Genomic DNA, 19,785 nt, shown 5'->3' on the forward strand with positions numbered 1-19,785 from the left:
GGGCCCAAACCAAATTCTGAGTACATATGCGTGCTTTTACTTCTCAGAGGTCCAATATTGCTCTATTTGTGGTCCTTGTTTAATGAGGGGAAAGTTGCCTCATTGGGAATTCAGTGGCTAGTTTAATCACCGGGGGCAAGACGGTTTGAGCCTATTGCACCGATCCTGGCCCGGCTGCACCGGCTGCCACTTAGTTTCCGGGCCTCATTCAAAGCGCCGCTTTTGACCTCTAAAGCCTGAAATGGCTCAGGACCACAATATTCCCCACGTGAAGCGACCCGGATCCTAAGATCATCTTCTGAGGCCCATTGTCGTGTGCCTGCTCCGCAAGAGGGGTGGCCCCATGAGAACAGGGCCTTTTCTGTGGTGGCTCCCCCCGCTTGTGGAATGCTCTCCCCAGGGAAGTTCACCTGGCACCTCCATTACACATGTTTAGGCACCAGGCGAAAAGGGTCCTCTTCAACCAGGCGTTGGGATGAACAACATGCTATGCCCTTTAAAATGTGTTTGGGGTAGGGGGCTTATTGGGGTTATTATTAAGATTAGGATTTTGTGTCTTCACTTTGTATTTGTTATGTTGTAAACCGCCCTATGATTTTCAGATGAAGGGCAGTATATCAATTTAATTAATCATCATCATCTGTCGGTGAGCAGGAGGAGGATGCTGAGCCCGAGGGATCGCTTTCCCGACCCTCTTTAACCCCCCAAATCCCCTCCACATCCCCTGAACCACCACCAGCAGGTTCCCACAACCCCTGGGAGTAGGGAGCGCTCTGCTGGAAGGGAAAACTCTGAGCCAGTTCCTGGGGAAATGAAAAGCTGTAGCTCAGAGGCTGAGCGTTGGCCTTGCAAGCAGAAGCTCTCAGGTTCAATCCCCGCTGGGACCGAGAGACCCCTGCCTGAAACCATGGACAGCTGCTGCCAGTCCGTGTAGACAGCGTTGGACTAGATCAGTGTTTCCCAACCGGTGTTCCGCGGCACACTAGTGTGCCGCGAGACGTTGCCTGGTGTGCCGTGGGAGGGCACACTCATTGAAATTAGAATTAGACTTTTGCCCCCCGCCCGCCTTCAGAAGAGGTCCAGGACCTCTTTGCTCCCCCCTGCCTGCCTTCCCGGGAGAGCGGAGAAACGCAGCGTGTTTCTCCGCTGTCCCGGACAGCTTTTGAAGGCAGGCAGAGGGGAGCAAAGACTTTCGCCCTCCGCCCGCCTTCAGAAGAGGTCCAGGGCCTTTTCTGAAGGCTGGCGGGGGGCAAAGGTCTTTGCTCCCCCGTGCCTGCCTTCCCGGGAGAGCGGAAAGTCTTTGCTCCCCCCCCTTCAAAAGCCGTCCGGGACAGAGGAGAAACGTGCTGCGTTTCTACGCTCTCCTGGGAAGGCAGGCAGGGGGGAGCAAAGACTTTTGCCCCCCGCCCGCCTTCAGAAGAGGTCCTGGACCTCTTCTGAAGGCAGGTGGGGGGCGAAAGTCTTTGCTCCCCCCGCCTGCCTTCAAAAGCCGTCCAGGACAGCGGAGAAACACTCTGTGTTTCTCCGCTCTCCCGGGAAGGCAGGCGGGGGGGAGCAAAGACTTTCACCCCCCGCCAGCCTTCAGAAGAGGTCCTGGACCTCTTCTGAAGGCGGGTGGGGGAACAAAAGTTTTTGCTCCCCCCGCCTGCCTTCAAAAGCCGTCCAGGATAGCGGGAAGCGCTTCCCTGCTATCCCGGACTGCTTTTAAAATGCTGGCGGTGGGGAGCAAAGCCTTTCGGCCCCCGCCGGCCTTCCTGGACCTCTTCTGAAGGCCGGAGGGGGGGGAAGGCTTTGCTCCCCACCGCCAGCATTTAAAAGAGGTCCCTGGAGATTTCCCTATAGGCTTTCTTCTTGCGAAGCAAGCCCATAGGGAAATTCATCTTGCGAAGTGCCTCAAAAAACGGAAAACCCTTTCGTCTTGCGGGTTTTCAGTCTTGCGAGGCATTCGTCTTGCGGGGCACCACTGTATATATAGTCAATATAGGCACAGAGTTAATTTTTTAAACATTTTCTAATGGTGGTGTGCCTCGAGATTTTTTTCATGAAACAAGTGTGCCTTTGCCCAAAAAAGGTTGGGAAACACTGGACTAGATGGGCCAGCAGCCAGACTCCTGAAATCATGCTCGCCTGCTCACCTCCACGAAGAATGAGACGGAGAAGGCCACCAGCAGCATCAGCAGCACATACACCCTCCAGATGGTTGGGGTGCAGAGAAACTGTGAGGAAAGAGGTTGCAAGCTGGTTAGGCTTCTGCAGCACCTTCAGGTCAGCCTGCCTGGCACGTGCCCCCTCCTTCCGCACCCCACACCCCTGCAGCCCAGCCCAGGGCTCTGCGTTTTGCCCCAAGCGGAGAGCATGGCACTCCAATCTGGTGCCGGCTGAGGGGAGCTCCAGGTTCACCATCCACCCTCCCTTGGAGTCTCCCGCTAGGCACTTCCGACTCACCTCCATTCCTCTGTAGACGGGGTCCAGGTCAGCGAAGAAAAGGAAAAGGGAGACTCCGAGCTGAATGCACAGCAGGCCAGAGAAGATATCTGGGGAATCAAGAAGAGGAAGAGCCCCCAGTGAAGCCCAGGAATCGGGGGGCCTCTAGGGTCAGGAAGAGCAATGAGAGATGGGAGGCAACAACAGTACCTGAAGGAGCGTCTCCACCTCCATCTTTCAGCCCGGACACTGAGGTCCAGTGCTGAGGGCCTTCAGGCAGTTCCCTCCCTGCGAGAAGCAAAGCTACAGGGAACCAGGCAGAGGGCCTTCTCGGTGGTGGCGCCCACCCTGTGGAACGCCCTCCCACCAGATGTCAAGGAAAGAAACAACTCTCTGACTTTTAGAAGACATCTGCACCCCTGTATAGGGACGCTTTTAATGTTTGATGTATTACTGTATTTTAATATTTGGTTGGAAGCCGCCCAGAGTGGCTGGGGAAGCCCAGCCAAATGGGCGGGGTATAAATAATAAATTGTTGTTGTTGTTGTTGTTGTTGTTGTTGTTGTTATAACCAAGCAGGTTCCCATGTGCCCCTGGACCTCAGGAAGGGCGACTGGTCACTGGGGCTGCTCCTGCCTCCACCACAATGGGTTCCTTCCTTCCTTCCTTCCTTCCTTCCTTCCTTCCTTCCTTCCTTCCTTCCTTCCTTCCTTCCTTCCTTGTTTGCCTGGCCCATATTTTGATCACATCTTGCACTGATTAATTCCCCTGAGTCCAAGAACTGAACCCGTTGAATCACTGGACCTAGTCAGGTACACGGAAAATGGGAGCAGAAATCTTGCTCCCCTGAGCTTCAATTCAACAGGTAAGATCTGATTTTCACAAGGTCCAGCCATGGAAAAACAAGGAAATAATTGGTACAAAATGCAGTCAAAATATGGGTCAAGTGACAATGTTGAGAAGCCCTTCCTTCCTTCCTTCCTTCCTTCCTTCCTTCCTTCCTTCCTTCCTTCCTTCCTTCCTCAGAGTGTGATAAGGAGCAAAGAGACAATACATGGAAAGCTCTCTGAGCACTGCAGGAAAACGCTACCTGGGCTGTGCCCACAACCAGACCCCTGGCGAGGCTGGTTCTGGGGTCTCTGCTGGGCTGGGTGGGGCAGACGTCATCATGAACCGAAAAGGCAGAAAAAGGCGTGAGGGTCTGCTGCCCCCTCCCCGTTAACTCACAGTTGGTGTAGATGGGCTTCCGGAAGGGTTTCCCCTTGGAGAAGACAAAGGCTGCGATGATGCAGTTGACGGTGACCAGTGGCCAGAGGGTAGTGTCCTCATAGCTCAGGACAGAGTGCTCCGGGGCTGTGGCGTTGCTGGCCGTCCCGTTGCCCAGGGACACAGGGTGGTCTGCAGTAGGGCACCCCCTGGAAGACACACACACACACACCACCCAGCATTACTTCCTCTGCCTCATTGTCCTGGTCAGATGCAGGTCAGAATGAAGACGCAGAGGCAGATGCTGGCCAAGTTAACTCTTCATTCAAGGAAATGGCAGGCAACTCGGCCTAGTGGTCTCAGCAACCCTTCCCAGCAGGACTTGGCCCCATGGAGCAGTTGCCAGGCTGAAGGTCCCTGCCTTCCACCTAAGGCTCCTCCTCTCCCAGATGTTTCCCAAGCTGTCTCAAACTGCGCCTGAGCACCTCTGGTCTCTGCTCTGCTTTCCTCCTTATTCTGGGAGAACAGGGGAAGGGGAGCTTGTGGGAATGTTCAGGGTGGCAAGAGAGGATATATTGTTAATTAATATCCTTCCTAACTTACCCTAGCAAGATCCTTAGTAGAGTTTACATTCCCCTTCTTACACGCACAGCGGATAGCTGGTTGCAGGCTCGTGGGAGCCTCTCACTATTATACAATTCAGTCTGTCTCAGATTGAATTGTACGTTCCTGGTAAGTTCCCTTGAATCCCTCTTAAAAGAATAAAGAGGCCACAATCTTATTCAAAGATGATGAAAGAAGTTTAGTCACATTAGTTCACAGTTGGATTCCTGAAGGCACACTTAGTGACAAATATGAACATGTGGATCTACCCCATATGGGGGAATAATCCCAGTGCTTCTGCCAGCTGAGAGCTAGCAGAGCAGTCCTAGCTAGAAGCTGGTCAAACGAAGATGGGAGTCAAAGGGAGAGAGGTGTGCTGCGTGACTCGTCCTTTTGTTACCTGGACAGGTTTGGTCAAGCTCACCTTTAGTCACATGCAAAGCAAGGATGCTCCAGCCAGGAGGAACAGGAAGTTTCAACTGGCTGGACCAAACATTCCCTCGCATGTCTTCTCTAGCATTAGAATGAATGTTGTACTTGACTGCCTCTCATGGATCACATCTCACATATCGCAGCCTCTCTGGATTCTGCAGCAGCCTCTTGAACCCACTCCTCTGCTCCAGCCTCAGGGTCTGAACTGTCCCCTGTCACAGGTTCTTCCTGCTCACTAAACCCTGTCGCCCCTTCAGCACCCGTACCACCTCCCAATTCTTTCTTTTAAGGAGATACTTTGCAGCTCAAAAGGATGAGGCATCTAAGCTCCCCACAAACAGATCAGAAGGAAGGCTCCACCGAGAGAGGATCTCGGATGACTTCGCCGTGAGCACATTGGGGGTATTCTCCATGAGATGTGGCCTGGGTGGGCTCCAAGGGAGATTCCAGCCCCACCCTCCCACTGCTGCCTCTGGGAATAAGGGGAGCCTCTACCCTAAGAAACCAGCAAGAGGCAAATGGCAGCCCCTGGCCTCCCAGCCCAGCCCACCTCTAAGCCTCTCCCTGGGAGGTGCGCTCTTTGGATGGGGGCCTCACCTGTGGCTGCGCAGGACAGAGTACCAGGGCTGCTGCTTCACATACAGGAAGGCGAAGACCTGGACGGTGAGCGTGAAGAGGACGTTGAGGATGATGGAGAGCAGGAGCGGCGGGGAGAGGAGCCGCCCGGGGGGTCGGTAGGGGGCCAGCTTGGGGTAGGCGTGGGTCAGGCTCACTGTGGGGAGAAAGAGATGGCATGGAGAAAGTGAAGAGTTAAAAAAGGTTGCCCTTCCCCTTATTGGCCGAGGGAGCTGGCGCACAGCTTCCGGGTCATGTGGCCAGCATGACTAAGCCGCTTCTGGCAAACCAGAGCAGCACACGGAAACGCCGTTTACCTTCCCGCCGGAGCGGTGCCGATTTATCTACTTGCACTTTGACGTGCTTTCAAACTGCTAGGTGGGCAGGAGCAGGGACCGAGCAACGGGAGCTCACCCCATTGCGGGGATTCGAACCGCCGACCTTCTGATGGGCAAGTCCTAGGCTCAGTGGTTTAACCCACAGCGCCACCCGTGTCCCTTGCTCATTCAGGTTGGGGTAAGTGAAATTCAGGCTCCCTTCAGCTCAAGAGGGAATTGGCGTGTTTCACATCTGACTGTACACCTGTAGCAGCGGCCCCAAACCCCCAAGGGAACTCGCCTGCTAAATACACGACCCCATAACACAGTGATCTGCTTACTTGTTAGGCACACGACTAGGGTGATGCCGACATCTTGAAGGAGGTACTGGATATTCCCAAAGATCTGTATTTGCTAAAAGTGGGGCAGAGAGAGAGAGAGAGAATGAGTTCACAGAGGGCTCTCAGTCCTGCCGCTTGTGGACAGATTGTTACCCAGATTGTTACTTCAGATTGTCATGGAATTAACTCAGACCGAGTGGGAGAGTCCAGGGGGCCTTGCAACGGCACCCAAAGATGTTTTGCTGGAACTGGATTCACACACGGGTCCACGCTCCATTGCGGCAAAATCACTTCCCTGCCTTACAGGATCCCAGGCAACAAACCCATTGCTCCTTTAGGTGGAGGCTTTTTATAAAGATGGGAACCACTGTGGATCAAGGATCTGGTTGTGACCTGGGGAGAGACCAGGGTTCAAATCCCTCACTCAGAAATGCAGCTCGCTGTGGGTGAGGAGGAGAAGATAGAAACCACCTTGAGCTCCTTGGAGGGAATGTAATTAATAGTATTAGTATATTAATTAATTACAGTAATAAAAATAAAGAAAGAAAGGACTCTCTTCAACTGAAGCCATTGTCTACCTCCAAGTTAGAACTACAGTTTAGGGGCATATGCTGTCAGTCACCCACCATTTGGCCTTTGGATGAAGCTACTGTTAGAATTCCTGCTCCGTGATTGCAGTCAAGGGATTTTTGTCTTTCCCATGACGGTGTTTTTTTTGACTCCACAGAGTGGGAAGTGACGGAGACAGGATGTTTGTGTTCCTGTGTTCCATGAAGGGGGGCTATTGTCCTTTGTTCTTTTTCTCTTTGCTGTCTGATGCTAGAGAGAGAGGGAGCCATGTTGCAATGCTCCATATGTGTTTAGATGTAAATAAAGTAGATTAGCCAAAATGCTGAGTTGCTGAGGTCTGTTAAGCAGGCTGCGAAGACTCTGCGGATCCCTAAGTGTGCCGGTGTCTGTTGGCATCAGTCACTGTGATGTTCGGGCTGAAGAAAGCTTTTGAACGATTGACCAGGAGGGAGGGAACATGCCAGTCAGGCATGTGTCTTTGCCGGGTCCTACTCAAGTGTAGGACGAGCTCCTGACATCTACACCCATCAATGTTTACATATGTACGTACCCAATACAGCAGAGCAGTGCCAATGAACTGGCCCATCCCGTACAGGGTCAGGTATTTAATCACCGAGAAGGAGGCCACAAGGGCCGCACGACCTTCCCTGGGGAAGAGAAAGAGGCAGCTCAAGTGCAGAAGGACAACTCGGGGCCTGAAAGACTCGACAAGCGACTAGGCTTGCCAGGGCAAGTGCCAGGAGTCTGCCAGTCCCAGTGGGTACCTGCTGCAACATGGAGGCCAGGGCAGTGGTGCCAGCGGCAGCAGGACAGAAGGAAGCGTTATAAGAATTTTAAGGTCTCAAATACAAAATAAAAATTCATAAATGCACACATATCTAAATGTATGAACCATGTGTCTGAAATAGTATGGGAGAGCAATCCTTAAGCCTTTGGATTCTTCCAATGACCTCAAATACCGTATTTTAGCTCTATAAGATACACCCGACCATAAGACGCACCTAGTTTTCAGAGAAGGAAAACAAGAAACATGAAAGCAACGCAAAGCCTCTAGAGCAAAGAAGCAGGAGCGCTCCCACTGCGCTCAAGAGGCCTTGCGTTGCTTTCGCTGAAGCCAGAAGAGCAAGAGGGATAGGTGTGCACCGATCCCTCTTGCTGTTCTGGCTTCTGGGATAGCTGCGCAGCCTGCATTCGCTCCATAAGAAGCACACACACTTCCCCTTACTTTTTAGGAGGGGAAAAGTGTGTCTTATAGAGCGAAAAATACGGTATTCCTCTGCAGTAAAGGAGGCAAATGGGGAAAGCCATCCCATTGCCTTTTCGCTTACAAATCCTGTCTTAAGGGCGTATTTGTGTATGAATAGGGTGAGCCTGTGACCAGGATTCAGGAAACTAAAATATTGACCATCACAACAGAATGGCCAGGGTGCCCAGGTAAAGCAATCAGTGACCATTATCAGGAGTTCTGTGGTAGACCGTTTCCTTCTGTGATGTATGGATGATGTTTTTTGGGAGGGTCTTGGGCTACAGGGTGGGCAATTTCAAAAGTCTATATAAGGGCTTGCGCACAGTTGTTCTGGGTTCCTCCTGCGTGGGGTGAGTGGGGACCGTTTTATTATTATTATTATTATTATTATTATTATTATTATTATTATTACAACAGGAGGAAGGAGGCAACGGAGGAAAGCCACACTGGGTCCCACAAGGCACCTCCGGAGAGGTTTGGCATGGCGGGAACAAAGCCATGGAAACCAAGGAGGCAAAACCCACCTGATCAGTTCCGGCACACACTCGATGTTCGGGATTTGGGAGGTGAAGGGAGACGCGACGGAAGCCTCTTGCTCCGAGAGGGAGATCCCGGCGTGAGCCATCTTCAAGGCCTGAAAGAGCATCAGCATCAGCCATCGCCCCCATTCAGTCTCAGATGGAATCAAGAGAATTGTAGGAACAGGAATCGCCTTTTGGTTTCCACTTAGGACCCTCCACATCCGTGGGGAAAGGGATCCGGGTGGGTCACAAGCTTTATTATTATTATTATTATTATTAAACAAATCTAATTACCTACCCCACAGTCGTTGGCTCCGTCGCCACACATTCCCACGTAGTAGCTAGGAGAAAAGGAGGGAACATCATTTGAAAGTTCAGGTTTTTGTTTTGTTTTGTTTTAAAAAAGATGTTAAAAATCCCATTCACAAAATGACCAGAAGCCTTCTTATTAGGGATAATGTCAACTGAAATAAAAAAAGAAGTAAGATCTCTCTTTATGTATGCAACATCCGCAGCCAGAATTTTTATTGCAACGCATTGGAAAAATGAAACTATACCTACCAAATCTGAATGGCAAGTTAAACTATGAGAATATCTGCGAATGGCAAAAATGACAGGGAGGGTATGAGGGTATTCGATGCAAAAGGTAAATCAAGAATGGATTATATTCAAGGAATATCTTAAACATTACTGTGACGGCAAAAAGGTCCTTCTCCCTGTCCCCTGAGCTCTTCTCCCAGAATCACGATGGCAAGCAAGGAACCTACTCTAGCTTCTGAAATTCTTCCACAAGGCTGGACTTCTGCGCTGGAGACATCCTGGCAAACACTGTTGCATTCAGAAGAATCTGTGGATAGAAAAAAAAAACCCCCACCAAATAAATACAGAATTGTAGAATTGTAGAGTTTGAAGGGACCCTAAGCCTCATCTAGTGGCGTCTCCTTCATTGAATGTTTTTAAACAGAGGTTGGATCTGTGGGATGTGAAACACAAGAGCAGTCAAGTAAAACGTTCCTAGAGTGAACATGTTTACACATGGGGAGGGATGTTTGTCCAGCCAGCAGGTCAACTTCCTGTTTCCTTTTGGGCTGGGACAGACTTCCTCTGCATGTGACTAGAGGTGGGCGTGGCCTCACCTGTGCAGGTAACGACAAAAGCACAGGACAAGGCAGCCATCTCTCTCTCTTTGACTACATGCATCAAAGAAACAACGTCCGCTTAGCCAAAGATGCTCTCTTGGCCTCCAGCCAAGAGACAACAAAGGGACTGTCTCCTTATGAGATAGTTTCCAGGTGTCTGTTACTTTTCTAAGCTAAGTCTGCCTTCTGGGATCCGATTGTGAACAGAATGTGAGTAAACTCTTTTTTATACTTTTATAGAAGACTGTGTCGTGTCTTGTCTTATCTTTTATGAGGGAATAAGAGGAAAATACCAGAGCAGTTATTATAGAGGCTTTAGCTGAGCAAATGCATCCGCTGTGAGTTTACAAAGGGGAATGTTACTCTGCTAAATTGTGAACTTGTTAACACAAGTTGGAAAGGCTATAATCAAACAGTATATCCTCTCCTGCATCCCTGAACATTCCCACAGGATGGCCATCCATCTGGGATTCTTTAGCACTGCAGAGGGCTGGACTAGATGGCGCTGAGGGGATCCCTCCTGTTCGGAATGCTACGATTCTATGAAACAGTGTCCTGGAGGAGTCCAGGGAGGCCGTGCAGAGGAGTCAATGACGCGGGAGAAATCTGGGAGCACCAAAGAACATTTGCGCCGTGGACAGAAGATCAAGACGGTCCAGTACAAGCCCACCCTGAAAGCGCAGGACGTTTATTGCTTCACAAGACACACACCTGGAGGCCCCTTCCGCCCAAAGAAAGTCCCGCATTGCAGGTGGTTCCAATAAAGTGCCCTTAAGGATGTGTCCTGGTCTCAATGGGGGGCCCATTCCTCATTCCTTCCCTGCCACCAGCCCTAGGGACCACCCACCGCCTTCCCCTCAGCGTACCTTTGGCAGTAGACTGCCGAAGTGCTTCATGAGGACGTGATAGGTGTCCCCGTTCAAGGCGAAGTGGAAGTCGCTCTCTTTCCCACCAGCGTCAGAGACGTCAATGGAGATGTCGGGAGGCTGGAAGTCAGGAATTACACCCCGGTGACTTATTTCAGAATTTGCACAATTGGAAGCATCTCAGCCAAACAGCGTCAGAAGCTTGGGGGCACACCCATTCCACCCAGATTGAAGCTATGCAAAGAGCTCTGGAGCTCCTGCCTTACCATGGTTTCGTCTGAATTGAACACCTCCTCTATCAGCTGCCAGGTAACGGATGCCCGGCTGGAGCCCTCTGCCTCCCTGGCTTCTACCAGGATCACTCTGGTGCCAAAGGAGAACATCCCACAGTTCCTCGCGACTGTGATGGCTGTCTGAAGATTGTCACCTGGAAGCGAGGGGAAGGGAGAAAGTCTGTGGGTGTGATGGCCTGGGATTTGGACTCGGAGGCTGAACCTGAGGGATCCCAGCCTGCACAGGATCCCCCGCCTCCAGAACCAGCTGAGCTGGGGCTGGGGCTTGAGCCTGAAGGGTCCTCACCTGTGCTGGGTCCTCAGGTGAGTCTGCTCTGGCTCCTGAGGTGACGGAGGACCCATTGCCTGCAGGTGCTCCACTCTCAGCCCCGTCAGGGGAAGCTGAGGTTGCCTCTGGGTCCGGTAACTCTCCTGCCTCTCCTGAGCTGCAGAGGCTCGGGGCAGAGAGGCAGAGGGAACTAAGTTCCCACAGGAGGAGGGCTCACCTCCAAGCCAGGAGAGGCAAGTCACCTGTGGACCGGGGCCGCCCTATGCCTCGGGGCAGATAAAAGCCGGCCAGCCCCAGTCCCAGGTTGCAGGAGCAACATTGTTGGTAGCCTGTTCCTGCCGGCACCCTGTCCTGCTCTTCTGCCAGAGTTCCTGACCTCACCCAACTCCTTGCCTTGGACCCAGCTTCAGCTTTGACGGACAGCCTCCATACTGCACCCTCGACCTTGGACTGGACTCGGACCTCGCCACATGGTTAACCCTCGGGACCAGCACACTCTCCCTCCCATTGCCAGTAACTAACTGAAGGTCTCCTATTGAAGGCCCAAAGGCCGCTGGGACTTCTCTCATCCTGATTCTCTGATAGGGTGTCGACAGGTCTCACCATTCATCATCCATTCACCCCACATTTTTCAATGGGTTTCACGGTCACTTTCCAAACGGGAAGAAAAGTGTCTTTCTTTGTGGCTCTGGGCCAAGAGAGACCTTTCCTCCACTTAAATGTGCACACCAGCATCCCACAAAATACTGGCAGTCTGCAGGGGGCCAAAAACACTTGAACCTGTTGGGATACTGCCAGGGAGACATCAGCCATCAAGGCCCCACGTCAATTCCAGACGATCCATCGATCTCCCGTAGACACGCTGTATCATTCAATTAGCGACACAAGCTCCAGAAATAGCTTGCCACATTCCAGAGCTGGTGCACGCTCTATCAGCAGATAATGCACAGCAAAAGATGCATGCAGGAGAGTATTATTTACAACTTTATTCAGCGTTGGTCAGAACAAAGAAAACATGACTGCCTGCTTCAATGTCTCAGGCACAGAGAGAAAACGAAAGCATAGACACAACAGAAACATCCTGTGAACAGGAAATACGTAGACTCTGTGACTCACAAAGCCTGCTCCCTTTTAAGATGGAACGGAAATATCCTAACATCCTCCCCCTTTCCGTGTAACCTGTAGTACCTGTGGTTCAACCCAATTGCAACCTCTGTACGTAAACCTTAAGTTGTTCTCTGTTAACAACCTTAGACAACAGATCAGCAGGAATTTCATTTCCTGGCATGTAGGACACCTGAATGAGTCCTTTCTGAATACACTCTCTTGCACAATGTAGCTTAATCTGCAAGTACTTGGTTCTTTGCTTGCAACTCTCTGAGTTCAGCAAAGCCAAACAGGATCTATTGTCTTGATACACTTGTATAGGACATTTCACAGAAACTTTGATGTCCTGAAACAGTTGCATCAACCATTCACAATCCATGAGTGAAAATGACAGAGCATTGAGTTCTGCTTCACAGGAACTTAGGCTCACTGTCATATGCTTCTTGCACAGCCAGTCAAACAGACAGTGGTTGTACATGTAGCATACTCCAGAAGTGCTTGTACCATCTGTGGTGTCACTTCCAAAACTAGTACCTGCAAAGATTTCAAGACCTCCAGTCTTCTGACTGGTGAACCTCAGCCTGTAGTGCAAAGTCCCTTTCAAATAGCGGGCTATGCGCTTCAGAGCCTTCCAATCCTGAACAGTAGGATTGTTGGCATGTCTGCTAAGCAGGTTAGTGCTTACAGCTATGTCAGGTCTTGAGCATCTAGCAATGAAATTCAACTTGCCTAGAATGCATCTGTACAGCGTAGTGTCAGAAAACGCTTCAGCAGTACTATCTACCTGGTAACCTGTCACCATCGGTGTGTCTGCTGGGTTTGCATCAACCAAATACAACCTGGTTAATACATCAGCAATTTTCTGTGTTTGGTATACCAGAAAATTACCTGCTTGGTCCCTCTCCACCTGCAGAGAAAGATAGTTGGATACCTCACCAAGATCCTTCATGTCAAAGTGCTCCTTCAGCTGAGCTAGGGTGCTTTGGTACAAAGCCTGATTCTTCCAAAACATCAGAAGATCATCAACAAAACATAAATACAGTTTGTTTTGCCCCTCCTCCTTGACAAACACACACGAATCAGCCTTGCCCTGGTGAAAACCTAGAGAAAGCAACGTCTCAGTGAGTTTTGTGTTCCAACACCTGACACTCTGCTTGAGACCATATAAGGATTTCCGCAGTTTACAGACCATTCTCTTCTGTATCTGCATTCCGTCAGGTGGAAGCATAAACAGCTCCTCCCCCAAAACCCCGTACAAAAAAGCTGTATTAATGTCATGATGGGAAACATGCAGTTTCTCCTCTGCAGCTATCTTGAGCATCAGCCGAATGCTCTCATACTTGACGGTGGGTGAGTAGGTCTCGTGGTAATCCTGTCCTGGTACCTGTGAAAAACCTCTGGCAACCAATCTGGCTTTGTGTCTGACAACCTTGCCATTCTGGTCTGTCTTGGCCTTGAAGACCCATTTGCTTCCAACCAGTCTCATTCCTGGGACTACCGGTACCAGCTCCCAAGTTTGGTTCCTGTTCAAGGAATCAACTTCAGCCTTCATGGCATTCAGCCAAGGCTCAGCATCTTTAGAGGTTAACTTCTGAACCTCTTTGAAGCTTGAAGGTTCCCACACCTTCTCTGAGCTACTAAGAACAGCAGTTGCCATCTTAGCAAACTCATCAGCAAATCTCTTTGGAGGTCTGCCTTTGGTCGCCCTTTCAGACCTGCGAACTAGACGCAAGTCTTCTGGACTCATCTCCTCCTTCTTAGGAGAAAAGTGACCAATGGTGAACAGTGGTTCTTCCAGTTCATTGTCAGACGCATCAGATGGTCTGACTGAGGCCTTTGTGCTCTTGTAGTCTGTTGTGTCATCACTGTCGCTGACACTAGCAGCAGCGCCACCCACTGAGCTGGAATCCAAACTTATCATCATCATCATCATCATCCTCAGCTTCCTCTTGGTAACTCTGGAAAATTCCCACATTTTCCCCCCACTTAGGATTGTACTCAACACTCTTTGTGAACTTAATGGACTTAGAGTCAGTCATCCATACCCTGTATGAACCTCTTTCGTACCCCATGAACAAACCATGTGCCCCACGCTTCCCAAGCTTGTTGCTCTGTGGGGTGTGTACCCACATGTCAGAACCAAAGATTCTCATGTGCTTGACGTAAGGTTTCTTACCAAGCATCTTCTCATAGGGAGTACAACCAATAGGTGATGACAATCTGCGATTATAAGTGTAAACAAACGTGGACAGAGCCTCCCCCAATACTTCTCAGGGAGATTGGCATCATGCAACAAGGTTTTTAGGCCTTGAAGCAAAGTCTGATTTGCTCGCTCCACAAGTCCATTCATCCATGGCGATCTAGGCGTTAACAAGTCATGCTGGATTCCCTTCTCAGTCAGGAAAGCTTCAAACTGCTGAGAAGTGAACTCCCCGCCCCGATCAGTAAAGAGACAGCCAATACGCTTACTGTGAACATTCTCCAACCAAGCACAGAATGCCTTGAACCTAGGAAACGCTTGCGATTTCTGCTGGAGCATAAACACATGAATGTACCTGGAAAAAGAATCAATTAGAACCATGAAGTACCTTGCTCCACCCAGAGAGGGCGCAAGTGGACCAACCAGGACTGCGTGGACTAGCTGGTAGGGTTTGGAAGCCTGCCTGCTAGACTCTAGCCTTTTGGAGCAACCTTCACCTTGTTCTCTGCACAAGATACACATTTCATGTGAAACTTACAGGGTTTGATGTTCAAACCCTGAACCAAATCAGGCATCTTGGCCAGCGCCTGCCAAGACATGTGACAAAATCTTCGATGTGCCTCGTGAATGCATCCTGCATGAAGAACTTTGTTAGATTGTGCAACACAACAAGAATCAACATTAGACACAACAGCACCATTGTCATCATAAGTTATACAGAACAAACCATCTATAAACTTTGCATGCAAAATGTCCTCTTTGCTTTTCCTGATGACACAGACGCTCCTCTTGAAGGAAATCTCAAAGCCACACCCAGTCAGCTGTGGGACACTGAGCAAATTGTCTGCAGCACCTGGAACATAAAGTACATCTTTGATGGTTGTGTGCAGACTTGCCAGTCTCACAGTCCCTTCTCCTGCAATTCACAATGTCTTTCCATCTGCCTGGTGGATCTCTCCGTCTTGAGGTGTGAAGGAGATAAACAGATGCTTATCTTTTGCCAGATGGTGGGTGCATCCAGAATCTACAATAAATCTGGCCTTGGCCTTTGGAGCAGCTTTTCCAGCAAGCAAAACCTTGTTTTCCACCGGAGTGGGCTTTTGCTGCTTGCCCCCTTGCTCCTGGCCATCAACCTTGCCTTCGGCTTTTGGAGAAGCAGTGCCAGCAAACAAAGCCTTGTTTTCCACTGGCGTGGGCTTTACACCCCCCTTCTGCTTCGGGCCATCTGCAGGCATCTGTCTCTGTTTACTTCTGGCCTTCCGGCCTCTGCAAAGATGACCTTGGCTCTCATGGGAAAGAGAGCTCTCAGGTGCCGACTCCTTGGCTCCCCCTGGAGGCTGGAATGCTGCCTGGGATGACATCACAGTCAGCTCCCCCTGCAGCTTGCAACTGGTGCCCTCAGCATCCCTGCATACACTCTCATTCTGGGAAACATCCAGGACCTCCGATGCAGTCAAACTCTGAGCTGGGATGACTGGCAGATGAGCTACTGTGCTGATCCCGGGGGGAAGGTTACCGTAGGCGTAGTCAAAGTCCGGTCCTGGGTCACTAGCCTGGAATCAGTCCACAAGGAGCGGGGCGAGGTCCGAAAAAGGAAGCTGGGCGGGGACAGGAGCACTGAAGAGTCAGGTCTGGATCCGGGCAGGAACAGGAACTCAACAACGACGTTGCTCCCACAACCTGGGACCGGGCCGACTGGCCTTTATCTGTTCTGAGGCTAGGGGCGGTCCCGGCCCCCAGGAGACCCGCCTCTCTTGGCCTTAAGGCGAGCACTCCTCCTGGGAGCAACCAGTTCCCTTCGCCTCTCTGCCCTGAGTCTCTGCAGTTCAGGAGAGGCTAAAGGGTTACTGGGCGCAGGGGGAGACTCACCTGCAGGCACTGAGTCCTCAACCACCTCTGGAGCCAGAGTGGGATCACCTGGTGCCTGCTCCTGAGGATCTAACACAGGTGCAGGCGCTTCAGAATCCAGGCCCTGCCCCAATTCAGCCGGCCCTGGAGGTGGGGACTCCTGTGCAGGCTGGGATTCCTCTGGTTCAGCCTCTGAATTGGAATCCCAGGCCATCACAGCTACTTTCAAAGCATTCCACATCTGACGTGCAGTCATGTTGCCAGCTAGCGTAGCAATTTCCTCCAGAGAGATGGACAAGACAATTACGTCTATGGCCCTTGAATCTTGGGCCCTCCATCTATCTGTCAGAGGAACTGGAGGGGCTTCACACACAGTATGCCACAATCCAAACTGACGAAGTAGACTCTCACAGCAACTTGCCCAAGTCTCATAATTGTGCCGATTTAACTTTGGGCACTCAGTGCCATTATCTGAGGCTTGGAAAAACTCCATTCCAGCTCTTTACTTGAGCCTCGAGTCTTTTTCACTTCAGAGACTCCTTATCTTGGCAGCTCATAAATCTTGAGGCCTGCTTGGCTCGACTCCCAGGCCAATTAAGCCAACCGGACATCAAAGGCACTCTGCCACGGCATCAGAAAAACCTTGCTTCTGCCCACATACCTCTCTCGCAGTCTTACTCTCCTGTAAGTGCCGTGAATCTGGGCCATAACCTGTTGTTGGGATACTGCCAGGGAGACATCAGCCATCAAGGCCCCACATCAATTCCGGACGATCCATCGATCTCCCGTAGACACGCAGTATCATTTAATTAGCGACACGAGCTCCAGAAATAGCTTGCCACATTCCAGAGCTGGTGCACGCTCTTATCAGCAGAATTCGCACAGTGAAAGATGCACGCAGGAGAGCATTATTTACAACTTTATTCAGCATTGGTCAGAACAAAGAAAACATGACTGCCTGCTTCAATGTCTCAGGCACAGAGAGAAAACGAAAGCATAGACACAACAGAAACATCCTGTGAACAGGAAATACGCAGACTCTGTGACTCACAAAGCCTGCTCCCTTTTAAGGTGGAACAGAAATATCCTAACAGAACCAACCCCCCCCCTTTTGGACCACCATCTTGTTTCTATTCAACACCATCCAGACGGCTTAATTGGTTGGGAGAATTGGAGTCGAAAGCTCAAACGCTGTGTGCATTTAGCCAAAGGTTTGCAAATGCCAGTATACGATCACAAAAGAAAAGCTTCGTTTCTTGTGAAATCTGTCAACTACAATGCAGTTCCAGCCTGCCTCCACCCCCTCCTATGTTTTTTAGAGAGACTGAGCCCCACGTATGTTTGCATCAATAAAGGCCTGATCTTTCCCTCCCCAGTTAAAGCCTTTGGGAAACCCCAGCGAGGGAGAACCCCTTGCAAACCCTTCACAAACACACAAACACACAACCACAACCTACCTACCTGTGACCATGACGCTGCGGATGCGAGCAGAGCTGAGTTCTTCCAGGACAGCCTGGGTCTCCATCTTCAGCCGATTCTCCATGACCAGGAGACCCAAGAAGGTCAGGCCAGACTCCAGCTTGTCTCTGGGAGGCAAGAGGGGAGAGTGAGGGGCTTCTGAAGGGGCCCAGAGGAGCTGCTGGACCCAGAGAGGCCTGGGGGGCTGCTCTGGAGCACGGCCTTGAGGTGGCCGGCCCCACAGAGAGTCCTTTATGATTCTGCCCCCCACTATGCCTCTGGCTGCCAGTGAGGCTCATCCACGTTATTAGAAAAATAGTGCCAACCGCCTCAGTGTCTCGCTGGCTCACTCGCTCCCAAACTTGCAGCACGGAGTTGCCCGCAGCAGAAGAGCCCACCGCAGAGCTCCAACCGACGGACGGGCTCTTCCCCAGACCCAACTCTCGGGCCCCGGACTCTCAGCCTGGTGCCCCTGAGATCGCAGCACCTGGGTGCCCCGCACCCCTAGCGCCTATGGGTAAGACGGCCCTGCTCAGTTCCTGACTCCAGGTCACAGGCTCACCCTATTCATACACAGATATGCCCTTAAGACAGGATTTGTGAGCAAAGAGGCAGCGGGGAGGCTTTCCCATTTCCTTCCTCCTTGCAGAGAAACATTTGAGGTCCATTTGGAAGAGTCAAAATGGCTTCAGGATTTCTCTCCTGTACTATTTCAGACACGTAGTTAACATACTTCTGTATGTGTTTGCCTTGTAAATTTAGGAACATATGATTTATATATATGAGACCTTAGAAATCCTGTAACACTTACCTTTTGGCCCTGCTCTTTCCATGCTTAAAAGTTCTCTGTGTGAGTGCTGATGGGGTCCCCCACCCACCCACACCCTGGAGTTTTCCCTGCAAAAATTGGCTCTATAAAGCCCAGTCGGTGCAAATGTCAATTTGTGTTTTCTGCAGATTGCCGTTTGCGCCAACTGACCTTCAAAATGCAGGCTTTTGTGAGGAAAGCTCCAGAGCAGGAAGCAAGGTGGGTGGGGGGGCGTGAAGACCCTGAGCCTTAAATTGCAGACCCTGCCTGGAAATCACGGCAGAAAGGTTAAGTGTGGATGACCCCTGACACGGAAGGGAGGTGACTCCGCTCTTGATAATGAACGATATAAATTGAGCCCATGCCTGGTGGAGTCAGGCTAGCATCAGCTCCGGGGACCCAACCTCAGCCAGCCTTACCTTTCCAAGTTGTCCAGGTTGACGCCCCTGTTCAGACGGAGCTCCTTGTGAGCCAGCGCAATGACGCGGAAGCCTCGAGACGTGAAGCACTTCAGCTCCCTGTGGAAGTTCTTTGGGACTGCCGGGGAGGAGGGGGAGAGAAGAGAGGCGCCAGTCAAAGAGCAGCAGAGGCAGCTAACCAAGGATGTGCTTGTTTAAAATAATAATGATTTAATAATAATTATTTATACTCCACCCATCTGGCTGGGTTTCCCCAGCCACTCTGGGCGGCTCCGACAAAATGTTAAAAGCACAATAAAACATCAAACCTTAAAAACTTCCCTGAACAGGGCTGCCTTCAGATGTCTTCTAAAAGTCAGCTAGTTGTTTATTTCCTTGGCATCTGATTGGAGGGCGTTCCACAGGGCGGTCGCCACCACCGAGAAGGCCCTTTGCCTGGTTCCCTGCAACCTCACTTCTCACAGGGAGTGAGCTGCCAGAAGGCCCTCGGAGATGGACATTTAAAACGGCTCCCCCTGAAGTCTGACCCAGCTGTTTGTTTGGATACTTATTGTGGACAAATTCCGGCTCCCTTGGCCTGAAAGCGAGATGAGCACCGCAACCCCACAGTTGCCTTTGACTGGACTTAACCGTCCAGGGGTCCTTTACCTTGTTTACCTTACAGGGGCACGGGTCTTGGGGCCTTACCGGTGTTGGTTTTGCAAAAGCCGGCCACCGTCTCCGGGGCTCCCTTCATGTAGAGGTCGTAGCCGTCCTTCCCAATCTCTTGCGTGATGACAGACATCCTCAGCAGAGAGGAGGAGAACGGAAACTGGTGCAGGATCGCGATGCCTTCCAAGGGGACCTGGGAGTGGCGGGAACAGGAGGCTCTTAGTGGGAGGTCTCCCCGCAAGCGGGTGGCTTCTATTCAGCACCACGACACCCAAGGCGTCTGCGTAGGGGCTGAACTAATAGGTGCGATGAGGGCTAGAAACTTGACAAGCTGGGTGGTGTGCAGAGGCGGGCGCCCAGGATGATCAAGGGTGTGGAAACCAAGGCTTAGGAGGAAGACTTGAAGGAGCTGGGTATGTTTTGCCTCGAAAACAGGAGACTGCCAGGTGACAA

At 51.1% G+C, this 19,785-nt stretch overlaps 1 protein-coding gene across 3 annotated transcripts in view; it reads right to left on the reverse strand.

Moving 5' to 3' along the window:
* Positions 1-19,785, reverse strand: part of LOC309342077 (putative cation-transporting ATPase 13A5) — a 54,947-nt gene that overhangs the window by 974 nt on the left and 34,188 nt on the right. For 2 of the 3 annotated variants that reach the window (XM_081862158.1, XM_081862159.1), the window contains 14 exons: positions 19,369-19,525; positions 18,682-18,799; positions 17,458-17,582; positions 10,547-10,707; positions 10,281-10,400; positions 9,043-9,122; positions 8,574-8,616; positions 8,279-8,388; positions 7,059-7,155; positions 5,939-6,011; positions 5,263-5,437; positions 3,652-3,839; positions 2,446-2,534; positions 2,136-2,216 (listed from right to left, as the gene is read on the reverse strand). In XM_081862158.1, the coding sequence (XP_081718284.1) occupies positions 2,136-2,216; positions 2,446-2,534; positions 3,652-3,839; positions 5,263-5,437; positions 5,939-6,011; positions 7,059-7,155; positions 8,279-8,388; positions 8,574-8,616; positions 9,043-9,122; positions 10,281-10,400; positions 10,547-10,707; positions 17,458-17,582; positions 18,682-18,799; positions 19,369-19,525 (1,617 nt within the window). The remainder of the gene's footprint in view (positions 1-2,135; positions 2,217-2,445; positions 2,535-3,651; positions 3,840-5,262; positions 5,438-5,938; positions 6,012-7,058; positions 7,156-8,278; positions 8,389-8,573; positions 8,617-9,042; positions 9,123-10,280; positions 10,401-10,546; positions 10,708-17,457; positions 17,583-18,681; positions 18,800-19,368; positions 19,526-19,785) is intronic. The other variant, XM_081862160.1, reaches the window with a different exon arrangement.

The sequence above is a fragment of the Podarcis erhardii genome (assembly GCF_964252035.2).
Source record: "Podarcis erhardii genome assembly, chromosome: 5".
NCBI classification, from domain to species: Eukaryota; Metazoa; Chordata; class Lepidosauria; order Squamata; family Lacertidae; genus Podarcis; species Podarcis erhardii.